Source organism: Lolium rigidum, chromosome 2 (assembly GCF_022539505.1).
Source record: "Lolium rigidum isolate FL_2022 chromosome 2, APGP_CSIRO_Lrig_0.1, whole genome shotgun sequence".
Classification (NCBI taxonomy): Eukaryota; Viridiplantae; Streptophyta; class Magnoliopsida; order Poales; family Poaceae; genus Lolium; species Lolium rigidum.
The window spans coordinates 60328519-60351386 of NC_061509.1; the positions used below are offsets into that span (position 1 = coordinate 60328519).

The 22868-nt window shown below is 45.2% G+C and overlaps 1 protein-coding gene across 4 annotated transcripts; it reads left to right on the top strand.

Annotated features, from left to right (window-relative positions):
• Positions 1-17069: 17069 nt before the first annotated feature.
• LOC124691821 (homeobox protein knotted-1-like 2) lies at positions 17070-21810 on the top strand. Of its 4 annotated transcripts, none has more exons than XR_006999174.1 (7): positions 17070-17376; positions 17978-18098; positions 20575-20765; positions 20842-20973; positions 21055-21191; positions 21292-21345; positions 21422-21810. XR_006999174.1 is itself a non-coding variant. In XM_047225095.1 (7 exons), exons 1-6 carry the CDS (start codon positions 17086-17088, stop codon positions 21318-21320), a joined length of 912 nt encoding a protein of 303 aa, XP_047081051.1. In that variant the 5' UTR covers positions 17070-17085; the 3' UTR covers positions 21321-21345; positions 21422-21810. The 4 variants fall into 4 exon arrangements, 3 of the variants coding, with proteins under 3 accessions (XP_047081051.1, XP_047081050.1, XP_047081052.1); XM_047225095.1 differs by having other exon boundaries at positions 21281-21345; XM_047225094.1 differs by having other exon boundaries at positions 21281-21810.
• Positions 21811-22868: the final 1058 nt, after the last annotated feature.

Sequence of the window (22868 nt, forward strand, 5' to 3'; positions counted from 1 at the left end):
ATTTCACACGTTCGTTGGGCAACCCCAAGAGGAAGGTATGATGAGCACAGCAGCAAGTTTTCCCTCAGAAAGAAACCAAGGTTTATCGAACCAGGAGGAGCCAAGAAGCACGTTGAAGGTTGATGGCGGCGGGATGTAGTGCGGCGCAACACCATAGATTCCGGCGCCAACGTGGAACCCGCACAACACAACCAAGCTACTTTGCCCCAACGAAACAGTGAGGTTGTCAATCTCACCGGCTTGCTGTAACAAAGGATTAACCGTATTGTGTGGAAGATGATTGTTTGCAGAGAAAACAGTAAAAACAAGTATTGCAGTAGATTGTATTTCGAGTAAAGAGAATTGGACCGGGGTCCACAGTTCACTAGAGGTGTCTCTCCCATAAGACGAACAGCATGTTGGGTGAACAAATTACAGTTGGGCAATTGACAAATAAAGAGAGCATGACAATGCACATACATATCATGATGAGTATAGTGAGATTTAATTGGGCATTACGACAAAGTACATAGACCGCCATCCAACCGCATCTATGCCTAAAAAGTCCACCTTCGGGTTATCATCCGAACCCCTCCGGCATTAAGTTGCAAGCAACAGTACAATTGCATTAAGTATGGTGCGTAATGTAATCAACAACTACATCCTTAGACATAGCATCAATGTTTTATCCCTAGTGGCAACAAGCACAACACAACCTTAGAACTTTCGTCACTCGTCCTGGGTGTCAATGCGTGCATGAACCCACTATCGAGCATAAGTACTCCCTCTTGGAGTTAAAAGCATCTACTTGGCCGCAGCATCTACTAATAACGGAGAGCATGCAAGATCATAAACAACACATAAGCATAACTTTGATAATCAACATAACAAGTATTCTCTATTCATCGGATCCCAACAAACGCAACATATAGAATTACATATAGATGATCTTGATCATGTTAGGCAGCTCACAAGATCCGACAATGATAGCACAATGGGGAGAAGACAACCATCTAGCTACTGCTATGGACCCATAGTCCAGGGGTAGACTACTCACTCATCACTCCGGAGGCGACCATGGCGGTGTAGAGTCCTCCGGGAGATGAATCCCCTCTCCCGCAGGGTGCCGGAGGCGATCTCCAGGATCCCCCGAGATGGGATCGGCGGCGACGGCGTCTCGCAATGTTTTCCGTATCGTGGCTCTCGGCATCGGGGGTTTCGTCACGGAGGCTATTTGTAGGCGGAAGGGCAAGTCAAGAGGCGGCACGGGGGCCCACACCACGGGCCGGCGCGGCCAAGGGGGGCCGCGCCGCCCTAGGGTTTGGCCACCCCGTGGCCCCTCTTCGTCTCTCCTTCGGACTTCCGGAAGCTTCGTGAGAAAATAGGCCTCCGGGCTTTTATTTCGTCCAATTCCGAGAATATTTCTTTACTAGGATTTCGAAACCAAAAACAGCAGAAAACAAAGAATCGGCACTTCGGCATCTTGTTAATAGGTTAGTTCCGTAAAATGCACGAATATGATATAAAGTGTGCATAAAACATGTAGATAACATCAATAATGTGGCATGGAACACAAGAAATTATCGATACGTTGGAGACGTATCAGCATCCCCAAGCTTAGTTCTCGCTTCGTCCGGCGAGGTAAAACGATAACAAAGATAATTTCGGAGTGACATGCCATCATAAACTTGATCATACTATTTGTAAAGCATATGTAGAGAATGCAGCGATCAAAACAATGGTGATGACATGAGTAAACAAGTGAATCATAAAGCAAAGACTTTTCATGAATAGCACTTCAAGACAAGCATCAATAAGTCTTGCATAAGAGTTAACTCATAAAGCAATAATTCAAAGTAGAGGTATTGAAGCAACACAAAAGAAGATTAAGTTTCAGCGGTTGCTTTCAACTTGTAACATGTATATCTCATGGATATTGTCAACATAGAGTAATATAATAAGTGCAATAAGCAAGTATGTACGAATCAATGCACAGTTCACACAAGTGTTTGCTTCTTGAGGTGGAGAGAAATAGGTGAACTGACTCAACAATGAAAGTAAAAGAATGGTCCTCATAGAGGAAAAACATCGATTGCTATATTTGTGCTAGAGCTTTGATTTTGAAAACATGAAACAATTTTGTCAACGGTAGTAATAAAGCATATGCATCATGTAAATTATATCTTATAAGTTGCAAGCCTCATGCATAGTGTACTAGTAGTGCCCGCACCTTGTCCTAATTAGCTTGGACTACCGGATCATCACCGCAATACATATGCTTTAACCAAGTATCACAAAGGGTACCTCTATGCCGCCCGTACAAAGGTCTAAGGAGAAAGCTCGCATTTGGATTTCTCGCTTTTGATTATTCTCAACTTAGACATCCATACCGGGACAACATAGACAACGGATAATGGACTCCTCTTTTAATGCTTTAAGCATTCAACAACAATTAATTCTTTTCTCATTAGAGATTTGAGGATGTTTGTCCAAAACTGAAACTTCCACCATGGAACATGGCTTTAGTTAGCGGCCCAATGTTCTTCTCTCACAATATGCATGCTCAAACCGTTCAACTCAGTGTAGATCGCCCTTACTTCAGACAAGACGAACATGCATAGCAACTCACATGAAATTCAACAATGAGTTGATGGCGTTCCCCAGTAAACATGGTTATCGCACAACAAGCAACTTAATAAGAGATAAAGTGCATAATTACATATTCAATACCACAATAGTTTTTAAGCTATTTGTCCCATGAGCTATATATTGCAAAGGTGAATGATGGAATTTTAAAGGTAGCACTCAAGCAATTTACTTTGGAATGGCGGAAAATACCATGTAGTAGGTAGGTATGGTGGACACAAATGGCATAGTGGTTGGCTCAAGTATTTTGGATGCATGAGAAGTATTCCCTCTCGATACAAGGTTTAGGCTAGCAAGGTTGTTTGAGGCAAACACAAGGATGAACTAGTACAGCAAAACTCACATAAAAGACATATTGAAAGCATTATAATACTCTATACCGTCTTCCTTGTTGTTCAAACTCAAAACTAGAAATTATCTAGACCTTAGAGAAACCAAATATGCAAACCAAATTTTAGCATGCTCTATGTATTTCTTCATTAATGGGTGCAAAGCATATGATGCAAGAGCTTAAACATGAGCACAACAATTGCCAAGTATCACATTACCCAAAACATTTATAGCAATTACTACATGTATCAGTTTCCAATTCCAACCATATAACAATTTAACGAAGGAGAAACTTCGCCATGAATACTATGAGTAGAAACCAAGGACATATTTGTCCATATGCTACAGCGGAGTGTGTATCTCTCCCATAAAGTGAATGCTAGGATCCATTTTATTCAAACAAAACAAAAACAAAAACAAACCGACGCTCCAAGAAAAAGCACATAAGATGTGGCCGAATAAAAATGTAGTTTCGTGGGAGGAACCCGATAATTTGTTGATGAAGAAGGGGATGCCTTGGGCATCCCCAAGCTTAGACGCTTGAGTCTTCTTGATATATGCAGGGGTGAACCACCGGGTGCATCCCCAAGCTTAGAGCTTTCACTCTCCTTGATCATGTTGCATCATACTCCTCTCTTGATCCTTGAAAACTTCCTCCACACCAAACTCGAAACAACTCATTAGAGGGTTAGTGCACAATATAAATTGACATATTCAGAGGTGACACAATCATTCTTAACACTTCTGGACATTGCATAATGCTACTGGACATTAGTGGATCAAAGAAATTCATCCAACATAGCGAAAGAGGCAATGCGAAATAAAAGGCAGAATCTGTCAAAACAGAACAGTTCGTATTGACGAATTTTAAAATGGCACCAGACTTGCTCAAATGAAAATGCTCAAATTGAATGAAAGTTGCGTACATATCTGAGGATCATGCACGTAAATTGGCATAATTTTCTGAGCTTCCTGCAGGGCAGTGGGCTCAGATTCGTGACAGCAAAGAAATCTGGAACTGCGCAGTAATCCAAATCTAGTACTTACTTTTCTATCAACGGCTTAACTTGGCACAACAAAACTCAAAACTAAGATAAGGAGAGGTTGCTACAGTAGTAAACAACTTCCAAGACACAAAATAAAAACAAAGTACTGTAGGTAAATACATGGGTTGTCTCCCATAAGCGCTTTTCTTTAACGCCTTTCAGCTAGGCGCGTAAAGTGTGTATCAAGTAACATCGAGAGATGAAGCATCAACATCATTACCAGCGGTGTTGGGAGTTTTATCAATTTTAGGCCTATAGTAATTCTTTGGTTTAGGCACCTTAGAGACATACATGAATTTTTGCTCCTTACCCACATAAGCTTTCTCATTAAATTTAAGAGAAGAAAAAGTTGAACCCAATTTTCCCATAGCTTTTTCAAGTTTACCAATTCTATGGGTTTGATTATCATGGATAGCACAAGTTTCTAGAGTAGCAATTCTTTCATTAATTCCTCCTAGGATTTTATCAAGTTTATCAGTATTATCAAGTAATATTTCCAATTTAGTTTCAACGCTACAATTTTTCTCTATGGTTTCCAATTTTTTCATAACATCCTCAAGGGAGGTTTCACTTTTAGTTTCATTAACAGGTGGTGTTCCAAATAAACTCTCAATAATGCAACTAGCTTCTAAAGCGGGAGCACCTAGGAAGTTACCTCCCGCGAGACAATCAAGAACATATCTATTCCAGCTAGAGATACCAACATAAAAATTCCTGAGTAGGATAGTGGTGGAGTGTTTCTTAGTGCACCTATTATGGGCATCACTAATTCTATACAAGCATCTTTTAAACATTCTCCCCCTTGTTGTTTAAATGAACGAACTTCAACTTCGGGATTACTCATTTTAACGATAGCAAATAAGGCAAACTAGATAAAGTAAATGCAAGTAACTAATTTTTTTGTGTTTTTTGATATAGCAAACAAGATAGCAAATAAAGTAAAACTAGCAACTAATTTTTTTTGTATTTTGATTTAGTGCAGCAAACAAAGTAGTAAATAAAATAAAGCAAGACAAAAACAAAGTAAAGAGATTGAGAAGTGGAGACTCCCTTGCAGCGTGTCTTGATCTCCCCGGCAACGGCGCCGTAAAATATGCTTGATGGCGTGTATTTCACACGTTCGTTGGGCAACCCCAAGAGGAAGGTATGATGAGCACAGCAGCAAGTTTTCCCTCGTAAAGAAACCAAGGTTTATCGAACCAGGAGGAGCCAAGAAGCACGTTGAAGGTTGATGGCGGCGGGATGTAGTGCGGCGCAACACCGAGATTCCGCGCCAACGTGGAACCCGCACAACACAACCAAGCTACTTTGCCCCAACGAAACAGTGAGGTTGTCAATCTCACCGGCTTGCTGTAACAAAGGATTAACCGTATTGTGTGGAAGATGATTGTTTGCAGAGAAAACAATAAAAACAAGTATTGCAGTAGATTGTATTTCAGTAAAGAGAATTGGACCGGGGTCCACAGTTCACTAGAGGTGTCTCTCCCATAAGACGAACAGCATGTTGGGTGAACAAATTACAGCTTGGGCAATTGACAAATAAAGAGAGCATGACAATGCACATACATATCATGATGAGTATAGTGAGATTTAATTGGGCATTACGACAAAGTACATAGACCGCCATCCAACCGCATCTATGCCTAAAAAGTCCACCTTCAGTGTTATCATCCGAACCCCTCCAGTATTAAGTTGCAAGCAACAGACAATTGCATTAAGTATGGTGCGTAATGTAATCAACAACTACATCCTTAGACATAGCATCAATGTTTTATCCCTAGTGGCAACAACGACAACACAACCTTAGAACTTTCGTCACTCGTCCTGTGTCAATGCAGGCATGAACCCACTATCGAGCATAAGTACTCCCTCTTGGAGTTAAAAGCATCTACTTGGCCAGAGCATCTACTAATAACGGAGAGCATGCAAGATCATAAACAACACATAAGCATAACTTTGATAATCAACATAACAAGTATTCTCTATTCATCGGATCCCAACAAACGCAACATATAGAATTACATATAGATGATCTTGATCATGTTAGGCAGCTCACAAGATCCGACAATGATAGCACAATGGGGAGAAGACAACCATCTAGCTACTGCTATGGACCCATAGTCCAGGGGTAGACTACTCACTCATCACTCCGGAGGCGACCATGGCGGTGTAGAGTCCTCCGGGAGATGAATCCCCTCTCCGGCAGGGTGCCGGAGGCGATCTCCAGGATCCCCCGAGATGGGATCGGCGGCGACGGCGTCTCGGCAATGTTTTCCGTATCGTGGCTCTCGGTATCGGGGGTTTCGTCACGGAGGCTATTTGTAGGCGGAAGGGCAAGTCAAGAGGCGGCACGGGGGGCCCACACCACGGGCCGGCGCGGCCAAGGGGGGCCGCGCCGCCCTAGGGTTTGGCCACCCCGTGGCCCCTCTTCGTCTCTCCTTCGGACTTCGGAAGCTTCGTGAGAAAATAGGCCTCCGGGCTTTTATTTCGTCCAATTCCGAGAATATTTCTTTACTAGGATTTCTGAAACCAAAAACAAGCAGAAACAAAGAATCGGCACTTCGGCATCTTGTTAATAGGTTAGTTCCAGAAAATGCACGAATATGATATAAAGTGTGCATAAAACATGTAGATAACATCAATAATGTGGCATGGAACACAAGAAATTATCGATACGTTGGAGACGTATCACAGGTCCTGATAGGTAATGGGTGGCAAACAATACTTTCTCTGCGGCTTCTACTCCCGCAACCTCTAGGTTATTCTCCATTGTCTGGAGCCAGTCATCGGCATCAAGTGGCTTTTCGGTTTTGCTAAACATAGGAGGGTTGGTGTTCTGAAAGTTCTTCAGCTTTGACCCAGGGTGATCATGGTTTCCATGGCCTTGGTTGTTGTTAGCAATCTGTTGCAGTGCGGCAATATTGGCTTGTCTTTCAGCTCTTTCAGCCTCTCTATCTGCCATCATCATCTGCAGACTTATAGAGACGAAGTTGACGAGATCGCCAAATGCTTCCTCGGATACGAAGTCAAGTACGTCCGGAGAGATGATAACACTGCGGCTGATATGCTATCCAAGCTCGGATCCGGCAGGATACCCTCGGTAAAGGGCTCTAACCCGGAAAATCCAGACGTGGCAGTTTCTCCCGCTAAGGAGGTGATGGTAATCACTCCGGCTTGGACTAAGCCTTTCCTGGACTACCTTTTAGACCGCATAAGTTGCCTGAGGATGAGGTCCTCGCACGACAGGTCGTCAGACGAGCAAGATCCTACATAATAATCGATGGACAGTTCTAGAAACGAAGTGCAAACGGGGTGTTTATGAAATACGTCTCAAATCAGGATGGCATAGAAATCCTCAGAGAGATTCATGCTGGTGATTGCGGGCATCACGCCGCTCCCAGATCCCTCGTTGCTAAAGCCTTTCGGCAGGGATTTTACTGGCTCACAGCTAAAGAAGATGCTGAGAAACTAGTGAAAACCTACCGAGGCTGCCAGTACTACGCTACTCAACCAAGTGCTCCAGCTCAGGAGCTCAATACCATCCCTATCACATGGCTGTTTGCGGTCTGGGGGCTTGATATGGTGGGAAAGCTGAAAAAATCATCTCCTGGCGGTTTTGAGTACCTCTTTGTCGCTATTGACAAGTTCAGTAAATGGATCGAGGCAAAGCCAGTGAGAAAAGCCGATGGTGCTAAAACACTAAAATTCGTCTGCTGCCTCGTAGTGAGATACGGCATCCCGCACAGCATAATCACAGATAATGGCACAAACTTTGCTCAAGGAGAACTCAAGGATTATTGTCAAGACGTAGGGATCCGGCTTGACCTAGCATCTGTGGCGCATCCACAGTCCAATGGACAGGTGGAGCGAGCCAATGGTCTCATACTAGCCGGAGTCAAGCCTCGCCTTGAAGAACCATTGCGTCGCGCAGCCGGAGCTTGGGCGAAAGAGCTAGATGCTGTTTTGTGGAGTTTACGAACTACCCCTAACAGATCAACAGGGTTCACCCCTTTCTTCCTAGTATACGGATCTGAAGCAGTGCTTCCCTCCGACATCATCCACGATTCACCGCGAGTTTCCGCCTACAGCGAAGATACAACTGACGAGGCCAGACAGCTATCTGTGGACCTGATCGAAGAAGCTTAGAATTAATTTAGATGACCAACGTTCCACCATTTACCAGCAGAAACTCACACGCTACCATAGCCGTCGAGTTCAGAATCGCTCGTTTAGGGTAGGTGACCTGGTCCTCCGCCTTCGACAGGTGAAAGAGCATAAGTTGCAATCTCCATGGGAAGGACATTTTGTCATTAACAAAGTGCTACACAACGGATCGTACTACCTCGTTGATTTCCGCGAGAAAAAAGATAGACCTGCAAATTGGTACCGGAAACGAAAACGGGAGGATCCGGATGATATCTATGATGAGACAGATCGTCCCTGGAATATAGCACAGCTACGTCCTCCACACTTAGAAATTTTTTCGAATTACATACTCTGTAATAGTTATACATGATCAATGAAATAAAGCATCTGGTTCACTCTTTGAGTCTTTTACCTCCTTTACTTGTTCATTTTTAGATTGTGTATGTTTTCCGACTAAAACCGCAGAGCTGGATGTTTCCGCCTAGGCGTGTATAAAAGTTGTGATTTTCAAAATCGTCCTTTAGGACGTAAGCTTAAGTTTTCTGGTGGAAAAGTTTTCTGTTGCGAACTCATGGATTCCTGGTAGCGACTTCCGGCACCTCTGCTGGGGGCATTTTTCCGCGGTTATTGACGGATTGCCATTGGGCTTCGTCGCCGCTGGCGAGCATTTCCGGCTAAAGGTCTTCCGGCTCGTTGAAGGTCAAGTGAGCAAGCCGGAAAACATAGAAACCAACACTTGCTTTCAACGAACGAAACATGCAAATAATTATAAGAGATAGCAGGATAAGTTTTTTCCGCCCATGCAGAATTGTTTCATCCCTAGATACTTAAGAATTTAAATTATATTACAAACCCTCAACGGGGCCAAAATGATGCATTGTTTTCTTCCCGCAGGAACAAGTTTTCTACTTCTCCTTAGCTGGAGAAGATCTGCCCTTATCATCAACCTTTGGTTCACCCTTCTCTTCGTCTTGGGCCGGAGACGAGACATCATCGTCACTTTCTTCATCTTCATCCCCCGGAGACACTGCGCCGCCCTTGGACTTGTCCTTGGAGCTCGTCCAGGTATATTGGCTTCCGGATTGCACAGGCCGAGCCTCCGCCTCGCGTTCCTTCTGAAGCTCCGCTTCAAGAGGTTCGTCGGCTGGAAGAATCACCTTGTCGTAAAATTCATTATGGCGGATCCTCCGGGCGATGCGGGTGTCGTAGCCGCTAACTTCATCCAGTAGCGCATTGACGTCCGAATTCGGAGGAACACCGGAAGTCACCCTGTCAAGATCAAGACCCGGGTTATGTGCTAGGCACATGGCCAAGGACATGGCAACAGAACCTCGGGCCGATGACGCCTGCAGATCCACGACCAGCTCCGGAAGAATATCCATTCTCCGGATAAGCTTGCGAACTTCGCAAGTGCGGCTCTTCTTGATTGCCAAGTTGTGGAAAATCTTCCGTGATGCTGAGATAAGGTCCTTGCAATCATCTCCGGCGAGCTGGAGAAGATCATCTCGGGGGAACTGGTTCCGACGCTCTTCAGTGTATCCAAGAGGTTCTGCATGAGACGATTGGAGATAAGCATAAAGATTGAGTTCAACGCATACATTATTATATGAACTCCGGAGTTATACCCATGACGTCGTCGTTGAGTAAATCCCAGTGTTTCTCCGCCGTCTCCATATAATTCCGGAGCTCGCTGAGCTCCTTCTGCTGCTTCTGGATGGTCTCGCTATCAACTTTTCTTTTCAATTTAAACTCACCCTCTTTCCGGATGAGTTACGAGTTCTTTTCCGCCAGCTGCTTCTCCGCTTGCTCTTTTTTTTTCCCGCCTCTGCGAGTTTCGCCTCTAAGTCTTTGTAAGAGGAGCGCAGGGTCTTTAGCTCAGAAGATGTTGTGGCGAGGGAAGATGATGCACCTATCCAAAGATAAGTCAAAATCAATTTGGAATTCGGAAACATGGATCATTGGCAAGTAAGACGGAAAACAACCTTGGTCGTCCGCCAGCTGCCTCTTCAGATCCACGTTCTCCTGCTTAAAAGTTTGAATTTTTTCCACCCGACTCAGGGTAACGCGGCGCTACAGGGCAATGTTTTTATCTAGCTCATAGTGCAGAGCCTACTGTTCCTGTAAATAGAGACAGAGTAGGAATAAATTCCGGTTATTCTACAAGTGGATCCTTTAGAAGCATTATTGCCGGAAAACTTTCCGCCATAATGCTTGGGGGCTATGATGACGCGTAAAGCACACGCCCGTTGGGAATCCCAAGTGGAAGGTGTGATGCGTACAGCAGCAAGTTTCCCTCAGTAAGAAGCCAAGGTTTATCGAACCAATATGAGTCAAGGATCACGTGAAGGTCGTTGGTGACGGAGTGTAGTGTGGCGCAACACCAGGGATTCCGGCGCCAACGTGAAACCTGCACAACACAATCAAAGTACTTTGCCCCAACGTAACAGTGATGTTGTCAATCTCACCGGCTTGCTGTAAACAAAGGATTAAATGTATAGTGTGGAAGATGATGTTTGTTTGCAAAGAACAGTAAAGAACAAGTATTGCAGTAGATTGTATTTCAGATGTAAAAGATGGACCGGGGTCCACAGTTCACTAGTGGTGTCTCTCCGATAAGATAAATAGCATGTTGGGTGAACGAATTACAGTTGGGCAATTGACAAATAGAGAGGGCATAACAATGCACATACATATCACGATGACTACTATGAGATTTAATCGTGGCATTACGACAAAGTACATAGACCGCTATCCAGACATGCATCTATGCCTAAAAAGTCCACCTTCGGGTTAGCATCCGCACCCCTTCCAGTATTAAGTTGCAAAAAACGGACAATTGCATTAAGTATGGTGCGTAATGTAATCAACACAAATATCCTTAGACAAAGCATTGATGTTTTATCCCTAGTGGCAACAACGACATCCACAACCTTAGAACTTTCTGTCACTATCCCGCATTCAATGGAGGCATGAACCCACTATCGAGCATAAATACTCCCTCTTGGAGTTACAAGTATCAACTTGGCCGCAGCCTCTACTAGCAACGGAGAGCATGCAAGAACATAAACAACACATATATGATAGATTGATAATCAACTTGACATAGTATTCCATATTCATCGGATCCCAACAAACACAACATGTAACATTACAAATAAACGATCTTGATCATGATAGGCAGCTCACAAGATCTAACATGATAGCACAATGAGGACAAGACAACCATCTAGCTACTGCTATGGACCCATAGTCTAGGGGTGAACTACTCACACATCAATCCGGAGGCGATCATGGTGATGAAGAGTCCTCCGGGAGATGATTCCCCTCTCCGGCAGGGTGTCGGAGGCGATCTCCTGAATCCCCCGAGATGGGATTGGCCGCGGCGGCGTCTCTGGAAGGTTTTCCGTATCGTGGCTCTCGGTACAGGGGTTTTCGCGACGAAGGCTATAAGTAGGCGGAAGGGCGGAGTCGGAGGGCTGACGAGGGGCCCACACCATAGGGCGGCGCGGGCCCCTCCCTGGCCGCGCGGCCCTATGGTGGTGGCGCCTCGTCGCCCCACTTCGTATCCCTTTGTCTTCTGGAAGCTTCGGTGGAAAATAGGACCCTGGGCGTTGATTTCGTCCAATTCCGAGAATATTTCCTTTGTAGGATTTCTGAAACCAAAAACAGCAGAAAACAGCAACTGGCTCTTCGGCATCTCGTCAATAGGTTAGTGCCGGAAAATGCATATAAATGATGTAAAGTGTGTATAAAACATGTGAGTATCATCATAAAAGTAGCATGGAACATAAGAAATTATAGATACGTTTGAGACATATCAGGCTACTACGACACTTTAAAATCTTCTCCAGTTTGAGTTTTTTTTCTAAGTATTTAGGTGCTAACTAGTGACTAGTTTCTGCCTATATACTTGGGGGCTACTGGGAAGTACCTTGTGCTTGCAGAGGAGCTTGTCGAAGAACTGTCCAACCTCCTTCTTGAAGTCCAGAATCTCTGACGATTCGGCATCAGGCTTCCCCCAGGCATTGTTCATCATGGCATTAAGCAGATCTTGTTCAAGATCCCACTTTTCCGCCTCAGTAAGCTTGTTAAAAAACTTGGTTGCATCAGCCTTGGGGGTGGAGGTAAGGTCAGTCGGATCCCCGAAATTCTTCAGAAAAACGACGATGTCACTGCCCGCAACTTCAGCTTTTCCTGAAGAGTTGACTTCCGCCTCCTCTTGGCCTTGTACTTCAGCTTCTTCAGGGGCAGGTTGTTTTGTCCCGGAGCTTTCTCCGCCCACCTTTTCGCTACTTACCGGAATTACCTCCACTGGAGTTTCGGTAGTAGGAGGGGGAGATTGCTCACCTTGAGGTGGAGACGGCTGAGGAGCTGCGTGAGAAGTGCTTGGCGGAGCTGGTGTTGGAGGGCTGACGGCCGGAGACTTTTTCATATACTTTGTGACAGGTTCTTGGACGTTGGTCCGCGTGGTGGTGGTGCTCGGATTCATACAAACAGGCGAAGGAAATGAATAAGTAACAAGTTCTATCAAAACAAAGATGCACTATACTCGGAGACTTACGTGGCGCCGGGGATGAGCGGGCGCTACCGTTTTCCTGCTGTCGACAACATTTTAATACGCTCACGCTCCGCCTTCCTGGAATCCAGCGGAGGTGGCTTCACAATCTTGGCCTTCTTGGCGGAGGCCTCGCCGCTAGCTCCGGCTTCGGAGCCGAAAGCTTTGGCGCGGGGACGCTTAGTAGGTCGAGGGGCAGCCTTTCGGGGTACTTGCTCCTCTTCCTCATCGTCGTCCTCTGGATCCACCTCCGCCGCTTCGCCGCTGACAGGGACTCGGAGTATGGTGCGGAAATCTTCCTCCGCCAAAGTATCGAGCTGGAAAAGGAGTTGAGAGTAAGTTAGAACACATCGAAAATATGAGAAGTTAAGAATGACAAAGGTACTAGCGTTTACCGGAGGACACTGATCGTTTGTCTTGATATCTTTTATTAACTCCGGGACCGGTTGGCCCCGGCCAATCTTTACAAGTGTTTTGATTCTCCTCTTGAGAGAATCCGTAGGAAGGTCGTGGCGGGTTACTCGGAGAAGGTCATCCGCCCCGGTGTATGCGCAGATCAAGCGCGCATTATACCGAAGTGGCTGGATCCGCCGAGAAAACCAGCTCAACGTGAGCCGAGTTCCGGTTAGCCCGTCATGGACTAACCAAGAGATCCTTAGCGCAGCTTTTTCCAATATCGGAAACTGGGTGAGGGTGGGGACGAAGCTCCAGCTGTCGCGTTCTTCCGGAGGCTTGTTGAGGAACTTGGGTAGTCCATCGTGGACACCCGGAACCGTGATGTTCTTCACGTAGAACCATCCGGCGTTCCAGTACTGGACGAACTCGTGGGAGTCATGAGGTGGATACATACGACCAGGTCGGAGCATGAAGGTCATGCTCCCGTAGTTCACCATGGCCTTGTCCCTCGTCTCTTTCTTCACCCGGAAGAAAAATTGCCATAGTCGGACGTCCGGGCGAATTCCAAGGTGCCCTTCGCAAAGTGTTACGAAGTTCGAGAGGAGGAGATATGAGTTCGGACAAATGTTGTGAGGTTGAAGTCCGGAAGTGGAAAGGATGGAGAGGAAGAATTCCGAACAGGGGAGCGACAGACCGCGCTCAACCCAGGCTTTGGTCAGGACTCTTTCGTCCGCGTCTAGCTTGGGGACATCGGAGTCGCGCATGAAAATCCAATGCGAGGAAATCATGCCCTCATTTTGGAGTTACCTTAGTTCCGCGTCCTTGGTTTCGCAGGGCCACCACTGTCCCTTCTCCTTCTCGGATCCGGGCCTTGGAAGCCTTCTTCGCTTCCGCCTCCTGCACCTTAGCAGCCATCCTAGCTTGTCCCTCAAGTTCTTCCTGGATTTCTTTGAGGTTGGGGATCTGGCCTAGTGCAGTGCTGGAAGAGGCGGAGAATGGTTGAGCTAATTTGATGTCAGAAACATATGGTGGCAAGAATGCAAGTGGCTCCGGACAGCTTGGTTCTAATGAGCTGGGTTCCGGACTATTCGGAGAACTACCAGTGCATTTGGGCGAACTAAGCAACATGCTTCCGGCTGGACCCATGCAAACTAGTTTGAGTAGTCGGAATCTACACTAAGCTACTTCTTCTTCTACAAGACCGGCGCACTTACCGTTAATGGCGCGGTGGTTCTTCGGGACGCCGGCGAGGATGGAGTTGCCGGACTTGAAGCGCTGAGCCTCCAATGACCACGGATCGGTGGCGGAGACGGTTTCCTGATCAAACGCGCGAATCTCAGGTCGAGGAAGACCTTGGAACGACGGTGGGCGAAGCTCTCTGTGCGGAGGATCGCCGGAGATTAGATCTGGCGGGCGGCGCTGCGCGAGGAAGAAGATGAAGTGCGGATTGCGGTGAAAGAATGGGAAAGTTACCGCACGCGGGGGTATTTATAGACCTCGCGCGGAGATTCGTGATTCGGATCCGACGGTGGAAACGGAACGGTCGCACCGTTGTATGGCTGACACGTGTCTTAGGTCAAAAGCGGTAAAACGACGTGGAGGTAACTTAACTGTGCGCTTCCGAAATTTCCGGCTAAAGATTTGTATCTCCGAAAATTTAGCGCGGGAAAAGAGGAAGTTGTGCGCGGAATAAGTGGAAACTCTGCTACATTGCCGTTACTGAAGAACAGATGATTTCCGAGAAGACGACGTCGGAAACAAGTAAAGTTTGGAAGCTCTCCAAGATACTCTTCGGATCCGAGTTAAATGAAGTCGGAAGAATGATGAATCTCGGAGAACTTCGGGGGCTACTGTTGTGGGTATACTTTATGGGTATATCAACGGCGTGGCCTCGATCCGGCAAGCCCGGGTGGCCCACAGATGGTGATGTGGCATGTGGCCAATCGGGCGGCCCAGTTGCTGTAGATCCTGAAGGATGAAGTCCAGCCCAGGAGCGAGGAGCCGGATCCCAACCGACCTACGAAGGAGGCCGGATCCGTGGAGGCCCATAAGGTATCCGGATCCTGCACGACATAGATGGAAGGCGGATCCTTGACGTACACGGCAAGACATTGTACCGTAGTTAGGCAACTTGTATTCCGGCTAGGACTCTTCATGTAAACCCTAGATCCGTGCGCCTTTATAAGCCGGATCCCGGGAGCACTAGAGGCACAACCACAACTCATTGTAACAACGCGAAAGCGCCCATATAATTCCAGACAAGCAGCAGTAGGCCCTGTCTTCGAGCAGGTGTTCTGAAGCTGGGTAAACCGCGTACCACCGTCCCGAGGACTCTCCGCCTTATGGCCCCTACTTCTTCTCCCCCTCGTGAGGATCCCTCCTCCGAGGCACCGTCGATTAGGCAACGACAGGCGGTGCTGCACCGCCTAGAACCACCACAACCCCAACCGCAGTCGAGGCTCAATCCCGCTCTACCGAAGCCGGGCTTCAACACGCCGAGCAAGGATGCTGCATGCCGCCATGCGGAGTGCCTCAGAGCAGCCGGATCACAGTAGGAGGCTGAGCCTCCCCCACCGATAGCACCACTGCGAGGAAGAAAAGGGGGCCTGCCGCCGCCCGCCAGCCAGGCTTCGCCCGAAGGCCTTCTCCGACAGCGGAGAGGAGGCCTTGGAGGAGGAGCGTCGGTGGCAGCGGATCTAGGGCGACCACCCGAGCCGCCTTAGGAGGGCGACGCGGGGGTGGGGTGTCTTAATACACATAGTTATCCTTATTGTATGTAGTTATAGTTCTTACAAATCTCGAGAGAGATTCAAACTTTCCGTCTTGTCTAGTTAAGAAAAAAAAAACACGCTAAAACTCAAGCACTGGTAGATAGTTAGAGCTAAACATCTTCGCCAAATGAGTTTAGTAACTCAATAACCACTAACCTTATGAGATGCAAGAAAGGATACTAAATCTCGCCGTTAACTGAATTCAGAATAGAAAGATTCTGAATAAACAAAGAAATACCCAATATGTTGCTAGACTATGACGTGCATTAATTTCCTTACAGAAAAAACAAATTTCATTTATACTCATGACTCAAGTTGGCTAATTTTGACTGACAGACTTCAAAGACTAAATCCTTCCAAAATTTTTGAGTCGTCTCTAAACTCTTTTCTTTGTCTCATTTCGAGCGAATTTACTTTTATCCCTTATTCTGATCCAATTCTGTTGTTGAGACAATTGAAAATTGTGTTTACTTGTTCTGGAATCCTTTATCTTTGATTTGTGAAATCCTTGGGTTTAGACATTACTTCGGGAATTTCTATTCTTTTTTCTTTCAAAAGAGTAGCAACATACCCTCTTTTTCCTCAATGGGTATAAAATATCCATGCTACTGCGCCTGGCGTAACAGCTCCTGGTGCAACAACAAGTACCATCTTAACGTGGGGAGGTGACGAGTTAGTAGCCGTAGGCGGTAAAGTGTTTTTGAATAAAAAATCGGATCATCCAATTTAAAATCTTTGGATTATCCTAATTAAATTTCGGATAATTCATATCCGCACGGTATTTGCTATACCATATCATATACCGTATCCGGAACACCACTTTAGAATCAGATATTCTTATCCTTCAAATTCTTTAAAATTAAATATAAATACTTTAAAATGAATTCGGGACTGGTTTCAACGCGTAAATTATCCTATCCTTTAGAGCCCAGTGTATCATTCCACCGGTATCTCCGCCGTAGAGACGTAGAGTGCATCGCCGTAGAGCACACGTCTCTCTCTACGGTACACGCCTCCTTCAAACTTTGACGAGTCGTCTTGTTCACAGAGAGTGGTGAGCCGCGACAAGGACAGCAACCCACCCTCCGCCATCCGTCATCCACTCCGCCCACCCCCACCAACCAAAACCCCCAACCGCCGAGGTCGTTGCGTTGCGTGCGCCTCCCCCCACCTCCCCCTCGCCTCGCCGCGCCGCGCGGGGACTCCGGAGGCCCCGATGTCGTTCCACTACCCCGACCACGGCCTCGCCATGGACGCCGCGGCCTCCTCGCCCAACCCTAGCTTCTCCCCCGGCGGCGGCGGCGGGGAGAGGGAGAAGGCGGCCGTGGCCGCCCACCCGCTGTACGAGCGCCTCCTCGAGGCCCACGTCGCCTGCCTCCGCGTCGCAACCCCCGTCGACCAGCTCCCCCGCATCGACGCGCAGATCGCCGCCCGCCCGCCCCCGCTCGCCGCAGCCGCCGCCGCCGCAGGCGGGCCCTCCGGTGGCGAGGAGCTCGACCTCTTCATGGTATTTTACGCCTCCCACGCCTCCCTGCCTTTGCTTTGTCCTGCTTTGCGAGCTGTGGCTGGGTTGCTAGGGTCTGCGGATGCTCCGCCAGAATAGCTGGAATAAGGGCAAATTGGGATAAAACTTAGCTAACTATTGATTGGGCGTAGTACTACAATTGCGGTGGTCATTACTATGCTGTTTTTACAACAACTCTGCTGCAATAGCTTTCTTCATTTTGTTTTGTAATAAACTAAGAGAAATGAAGCCAAATCAGATACGGCATATCCCAGACAGTGAAACAAATACTTGTTGAAGGAACACATAACCCATAGGTCACTCATGGGTGAACCTTTTTTGTGCTATATCGTGTTTAACAGCTGATTTCGCAGACTTTGTACGAATTGCCAATTTCTGTCATTAGTTCAATCATTCCTATTGCAGCCCATATGACCACTGGTTATGCGCGATGTTTCTGTGCCACTTGACTAGAATGCTATCTTTCTTTTCTAAAACTTGTATATCCAGGTTATTGATGCTGCCGCTTGCGCCCGGCGTCATGTTTTTCCCTAGGTACAGTTCCGCTTATGGATTATTATAATTGTACTTCATTTGACTGCAGACACATTATGTATTGCTTCTTTGTTCGTTCAAAGAACAACTCCAGCAGCACGTGCGCGTTCATGCGATGGAAGCAGTGATGGGTTGCTGGGAGCTCGAACAATCTTTACAAAGTCTAACAGGTAGATGAAAGCTTTTGTTTGCTTCTATTGGTTGAGCATGGCGGTAGAGATTTCCAAAATAGACGCTGCGTAGTAATTTCAATAGTCTGTAATCAGTCTGGTGGTTGCTATGGAAGTGTAAAGTATCAATTGCAAGGATAATATATCATGTTGAGGCAGTGAATGGAAATAGGGAAGGAATTGGGATCATAAAGGGCCATTTTGCGGAAGTATGGATTTCAGAGGAATAACATAATTAAGCATCTAGAAATGTTTAAGCTTCAATTTATGTATTCTTAGAACCATAGTATTAGTTGGTTAAGGCTGGCATAGTGGGGCGCAAGTTAGACTAGTAACATGCATATGTTACTAGTATATGTTACCATCTCCTAGTCATTTTGTTTTTATCTTTTCATACATAACCAAAAAATGGAAAAGATTCCTCAAGAGTCTCAAGGGCCCAAAAGCGCGTGATAAATGCCACCGAAGCCAAAGACTGCGGAGGAAATTAGGTGAAGTACTCCAGATACAAAGTACGGAAAAGTATCTAGAACTTCTCCCCCTGGTCGTACTCCCCATCCTAGAGTAACTAAGTGTGGAAGTAAATTAAGCCTTGTTCATACATGGGATTTTCTGGTACGAAATGAGCCACTTCAAATAGGTTCATTGATCCGGCCCAGAATACGATCAATCCAGCATGAGCTATGTGAGCTACAAGTAGATTACCGGAAAAATTGATAAGTCTGGCATTCCCAGCCCACCAAGCAAAGCTGGTTGGTTTCTTGGTCACAACCAGCTAGCGTCATAGGTATTGTAACAGAGACCTTCATTTATTGCTTTGTAGAGTCATTTTTCACTAGGAAGCGCTCTGTGATGGTAACATATTGTGTTACCCCACTTGTCTCTGCTCTTTAATTACTTTCCATATCATCTTTTTGAATAGGGAGAAGCTGCGATAAATTTCATTGGTTTAATTGAGCGTAGTATTGCAATTGTGGTGTTCTCTCTATGGTGATTTTGAGCACAGCACTGCAACTCTAAGGGTAATAGTCAATTGCAAGGGTAATAATCGTGTTAAGCTAGTGAATGGAAATAATGAAGAGGTGGGGAGCAGCAACGGCCATTTGGCAGAGTATGGATTTCAGACTGATAGCATAATTGACCATCTAGAGAGGTTTAAGCTTCAAGCTGTGTATCCTTAGAACCAGAGGATTAGCTGATAAAGAAATTTCCACCTATCTGATAACAGTCTTACATTTGTTGTTTCTGAGGTTCTATAATATATGTTATTACTTGAGCGCACCATTTCAAATTATAAAATTCCTTGGAATCTGCAGAGGGAATAGTTAATGAGTTGATCCTCGTAATAAAGGAGAGGGAGGTTGCAATAAAAGAGGGAAATAGAAAGACACCAATAAATTAGTATGCGTGACTTATTATTATAAGAAAACACGGGAACAATTTTATAAAATGAAATGAAGGGAGTATCTTTTTAGGTATACTAGTTACTTACTAATCCCTCTATTCCAATGAATAAGGCCTATAAATTTAATCAAAAGTTAACATCTTCTAAGTTTGACCAATGTTATAGATAAAATATGAACATTTATGCTACAAAATCAATGTTAGTAGATTCACCGTAAAATATATTGTCATAATATATTTGATTCATGTTGTAGGTTTTATATTTGCTTCTTTATATTTGGTCAAGCTTTCTAAGCTTTGACTTTTGACTAAATTTATAAGCCCTATTCATCGAACGGATGTAGTAGTAATTAGCGCACACGTGGAAGCAGTATTACTCTTTAATGTAGTGAAGTTAATTATCCAATCAGGACCCATGCGTAAAATAGTTGTAATGCAGCAATTAGTTTCTGGATTTATTAAACACACATTGAATATTTGGGTGGGAGCGGTCCAGCCTTTAGTTGCTGCTCTCTCTTGCAAAGACTGGATGCTTAGGATGTTCTGGTCTGCCCGTCAAATCTTTCCCATGCATGGCATAATTTGACTTACGCTTCTACATTAAGCTTTTTGCCTTGTGTGCTGTTCTGGGCCATATGCCAATTGGGAATCAGAATTTGAATCTTCGAGGCTTCAGGAACAGTTTTTTATATCAATCATAGGCTCAATAGTGTTTCAGGGGAAACTGGCTTTGTGTTATACAGGTTCCTGAAGAGGTTAAGCATGCACGGAAAGACAATTTGATTTCATGTAAGCTGCTGGGATTATCTGGTGGAAATGGTTGTAGCTGTTCAAGTTAGAATTATATGAACTGTCCGCAAATTCATACTGAAATGCTGACGAGGAATTCACAATGCTTTTACCACAATTTATCACTTGGGAACTTAAAACCGCATATTAAGCTGGTTGAGTCTTCAGTTGTTCATCTGTCGTACAATCTAGAACTTATCTTTTTTTGAGACAACAGAAGATAGTGGTGATTATCATCAATATAATAAATTGAAAATTGAATTTTGCTTCTATGATCCTGCAGGGGCATCTCCTGGTGAAGGCACAGGGGCGACTATGTCTGATGATGAAGATAACCAAGTGGATAGTGAGGCCAACATGTTTGATGGAAATGATGGGTCAGATGGTATGGGCTTCGGTCCTCTGATATTGACTGAGGGTGAACGGTCTTTGATTGAACGTGTACGACATGAGTTGAAGAGTGAGCTTAAACAGGTAAAATTGCAGCCTCGAAATGTTTCATTGCCTCATTCATGACATATTTTGACTAACAAAAACTTGTTACTTCTAGGGGTACAAAGAAAAGCTAGTTGATATCAGGGAAGAGATTATGCGCAAGCGGAGAGCTGGTAAACTTCCTGGGGATACGGCAGCTACATTGAAAGCTTGGTGGCAAGCTCATTCTAAGTGGCCATACCCTACTGTACGTGACACCACTTCTAAGCTTCATTTTGCAATTAGTTTCAGTTCATGGTCATCAACAATTTTTGCTCAACGAATCCAGGAAGACGACAAGGCTCGCCTGGTGCAGGAGACAGGTTTACAACTGAAGCAGATCAATAATTGGTTCATTAACCAACGCAAACGGAACTGGCACAGCAGCAACGCAGCATCCTCTAGTGAGAAGACCAAGAAGAAAAGGTACCATACGGGAAAACCCATACTTCACCTTTTCATGACACCCTCGCACATTCTTGTTTATCGCTTCCTTTTTTATGCATGTAAAAAAGAAACGTTACAGGTAATGATGGCACGGAGCAATCGTGGTAGACTGTGGTACCAGATGAAACTAGATGTAAACAATATACCTTTGTCATGAAGAGTGCAGTATATCCTTTCTCTCTCTCTCTTTCTCTCTCTGGAGCAACTAGATATGAAGACGACCCCTTCACAAGCACGTTCAAGGATGCAGTCATTGGCTAAGAAGTCATCAGTAGTTGACTTAAAGTGGTAGTGACCTGGAATTACAGTGTGAGTGTTGCTAATGTGATTTGTGTAAGCGTGTTGTATAACTGGGGAACGGAAGGAAAGCATCGTGGTGCATGTAATTGTGTATTCTATTTATCATGTAACAATATCTTAGGTAGAGTCTGAAGACACAGATTGGGGGTCTTCTTTGGGTGACTGGGTTTGATGTAAGGTATGGTGTCACTGGTCTGAAACCACGTGGGAAACTATTCTGTTTAAAATGTACTGGAAAGCTGAATTATGGAGTATTTGTAAGCGCATATGTATACACATGATCTGGATTCTCAATGTACCTGTGACAGTGTTTCTGCAAATGCGATGTGTGCTTTCTCCATTGGAAGTCATGTATACATGGTTAATGGCTTAATGCCCCAGCAACGCTTTATGTGCAAATCATAGGCTGATGTAATTAGGTTGAATCTGAATCTTCTTTTCTAGAGTGGTTTTCATTGGATTTTGGATTATCTGTTTTCATTTGTTCACCTGTCTGCAATATGGCTTGTTTAGAATGTAGGAGTTGATGCAGACCTCTTGATTGCGCAGACCTTCTATGTCAGATTGCGCCGGGTCTGTGTTGTTTTACCAATAACACTATTTGGAAGAGTGGAGGGGGACGGAACCCTTAGATTGGTTCTTTGGATGATCTCATCTCTTGCTTATGGAGGTACCGATTCGTATAGTAATATTTTCACAACGTGTACTATGGTAATAGCGAGACACTAAATGTTGTAGCTATTGAGTGGTTGTGCACCTACTGTGTTGATTTGAGTAAGTCTGTACATGCTGCAAGAAGAGGTGGGGATGTGGGGGCTCAAGGGTGATAGTGATGAGATGGTTGCACATCGGTCTAGAATAGCCCATTTAAAAATAGGATGCATTGGAAATTTGAGTTGGAGTACCAGTAGGCAGCAAAGCTTGTGTACTTGAAACGAACACATTAGAAGAGGTTGATGTAGGGGTTTTCTTCCGCCCATACCATGCTCGTGCTAATAGTTAAAGCCATATGCCCATATGCACATCTAGGGGACATCAAGAGGTTTATCCTTGAGTTCTACTTCCTCTGGTCATAACTTTATGGAACAGAGGGAGTATAAGGCTATGAGCTAAACGATACAGAATTTGTGGCACATATTTTTACTTCAAGTGCACAACCTCTGCTGAAAACAAGTGGCTCAACTTTACATGTGAAATGCGTTTATATTGATCCGCATCTACACAAAATCAAGTCATATATTTCCGAACGGACAAAGATGAGTCAAGCAAAGAACATGCATTGTAGTTCTTCACATGATATGCTTCAAAGCTTTGATGTAAATTACCACATCCAAACGACAGATTAATTTCCTGAAC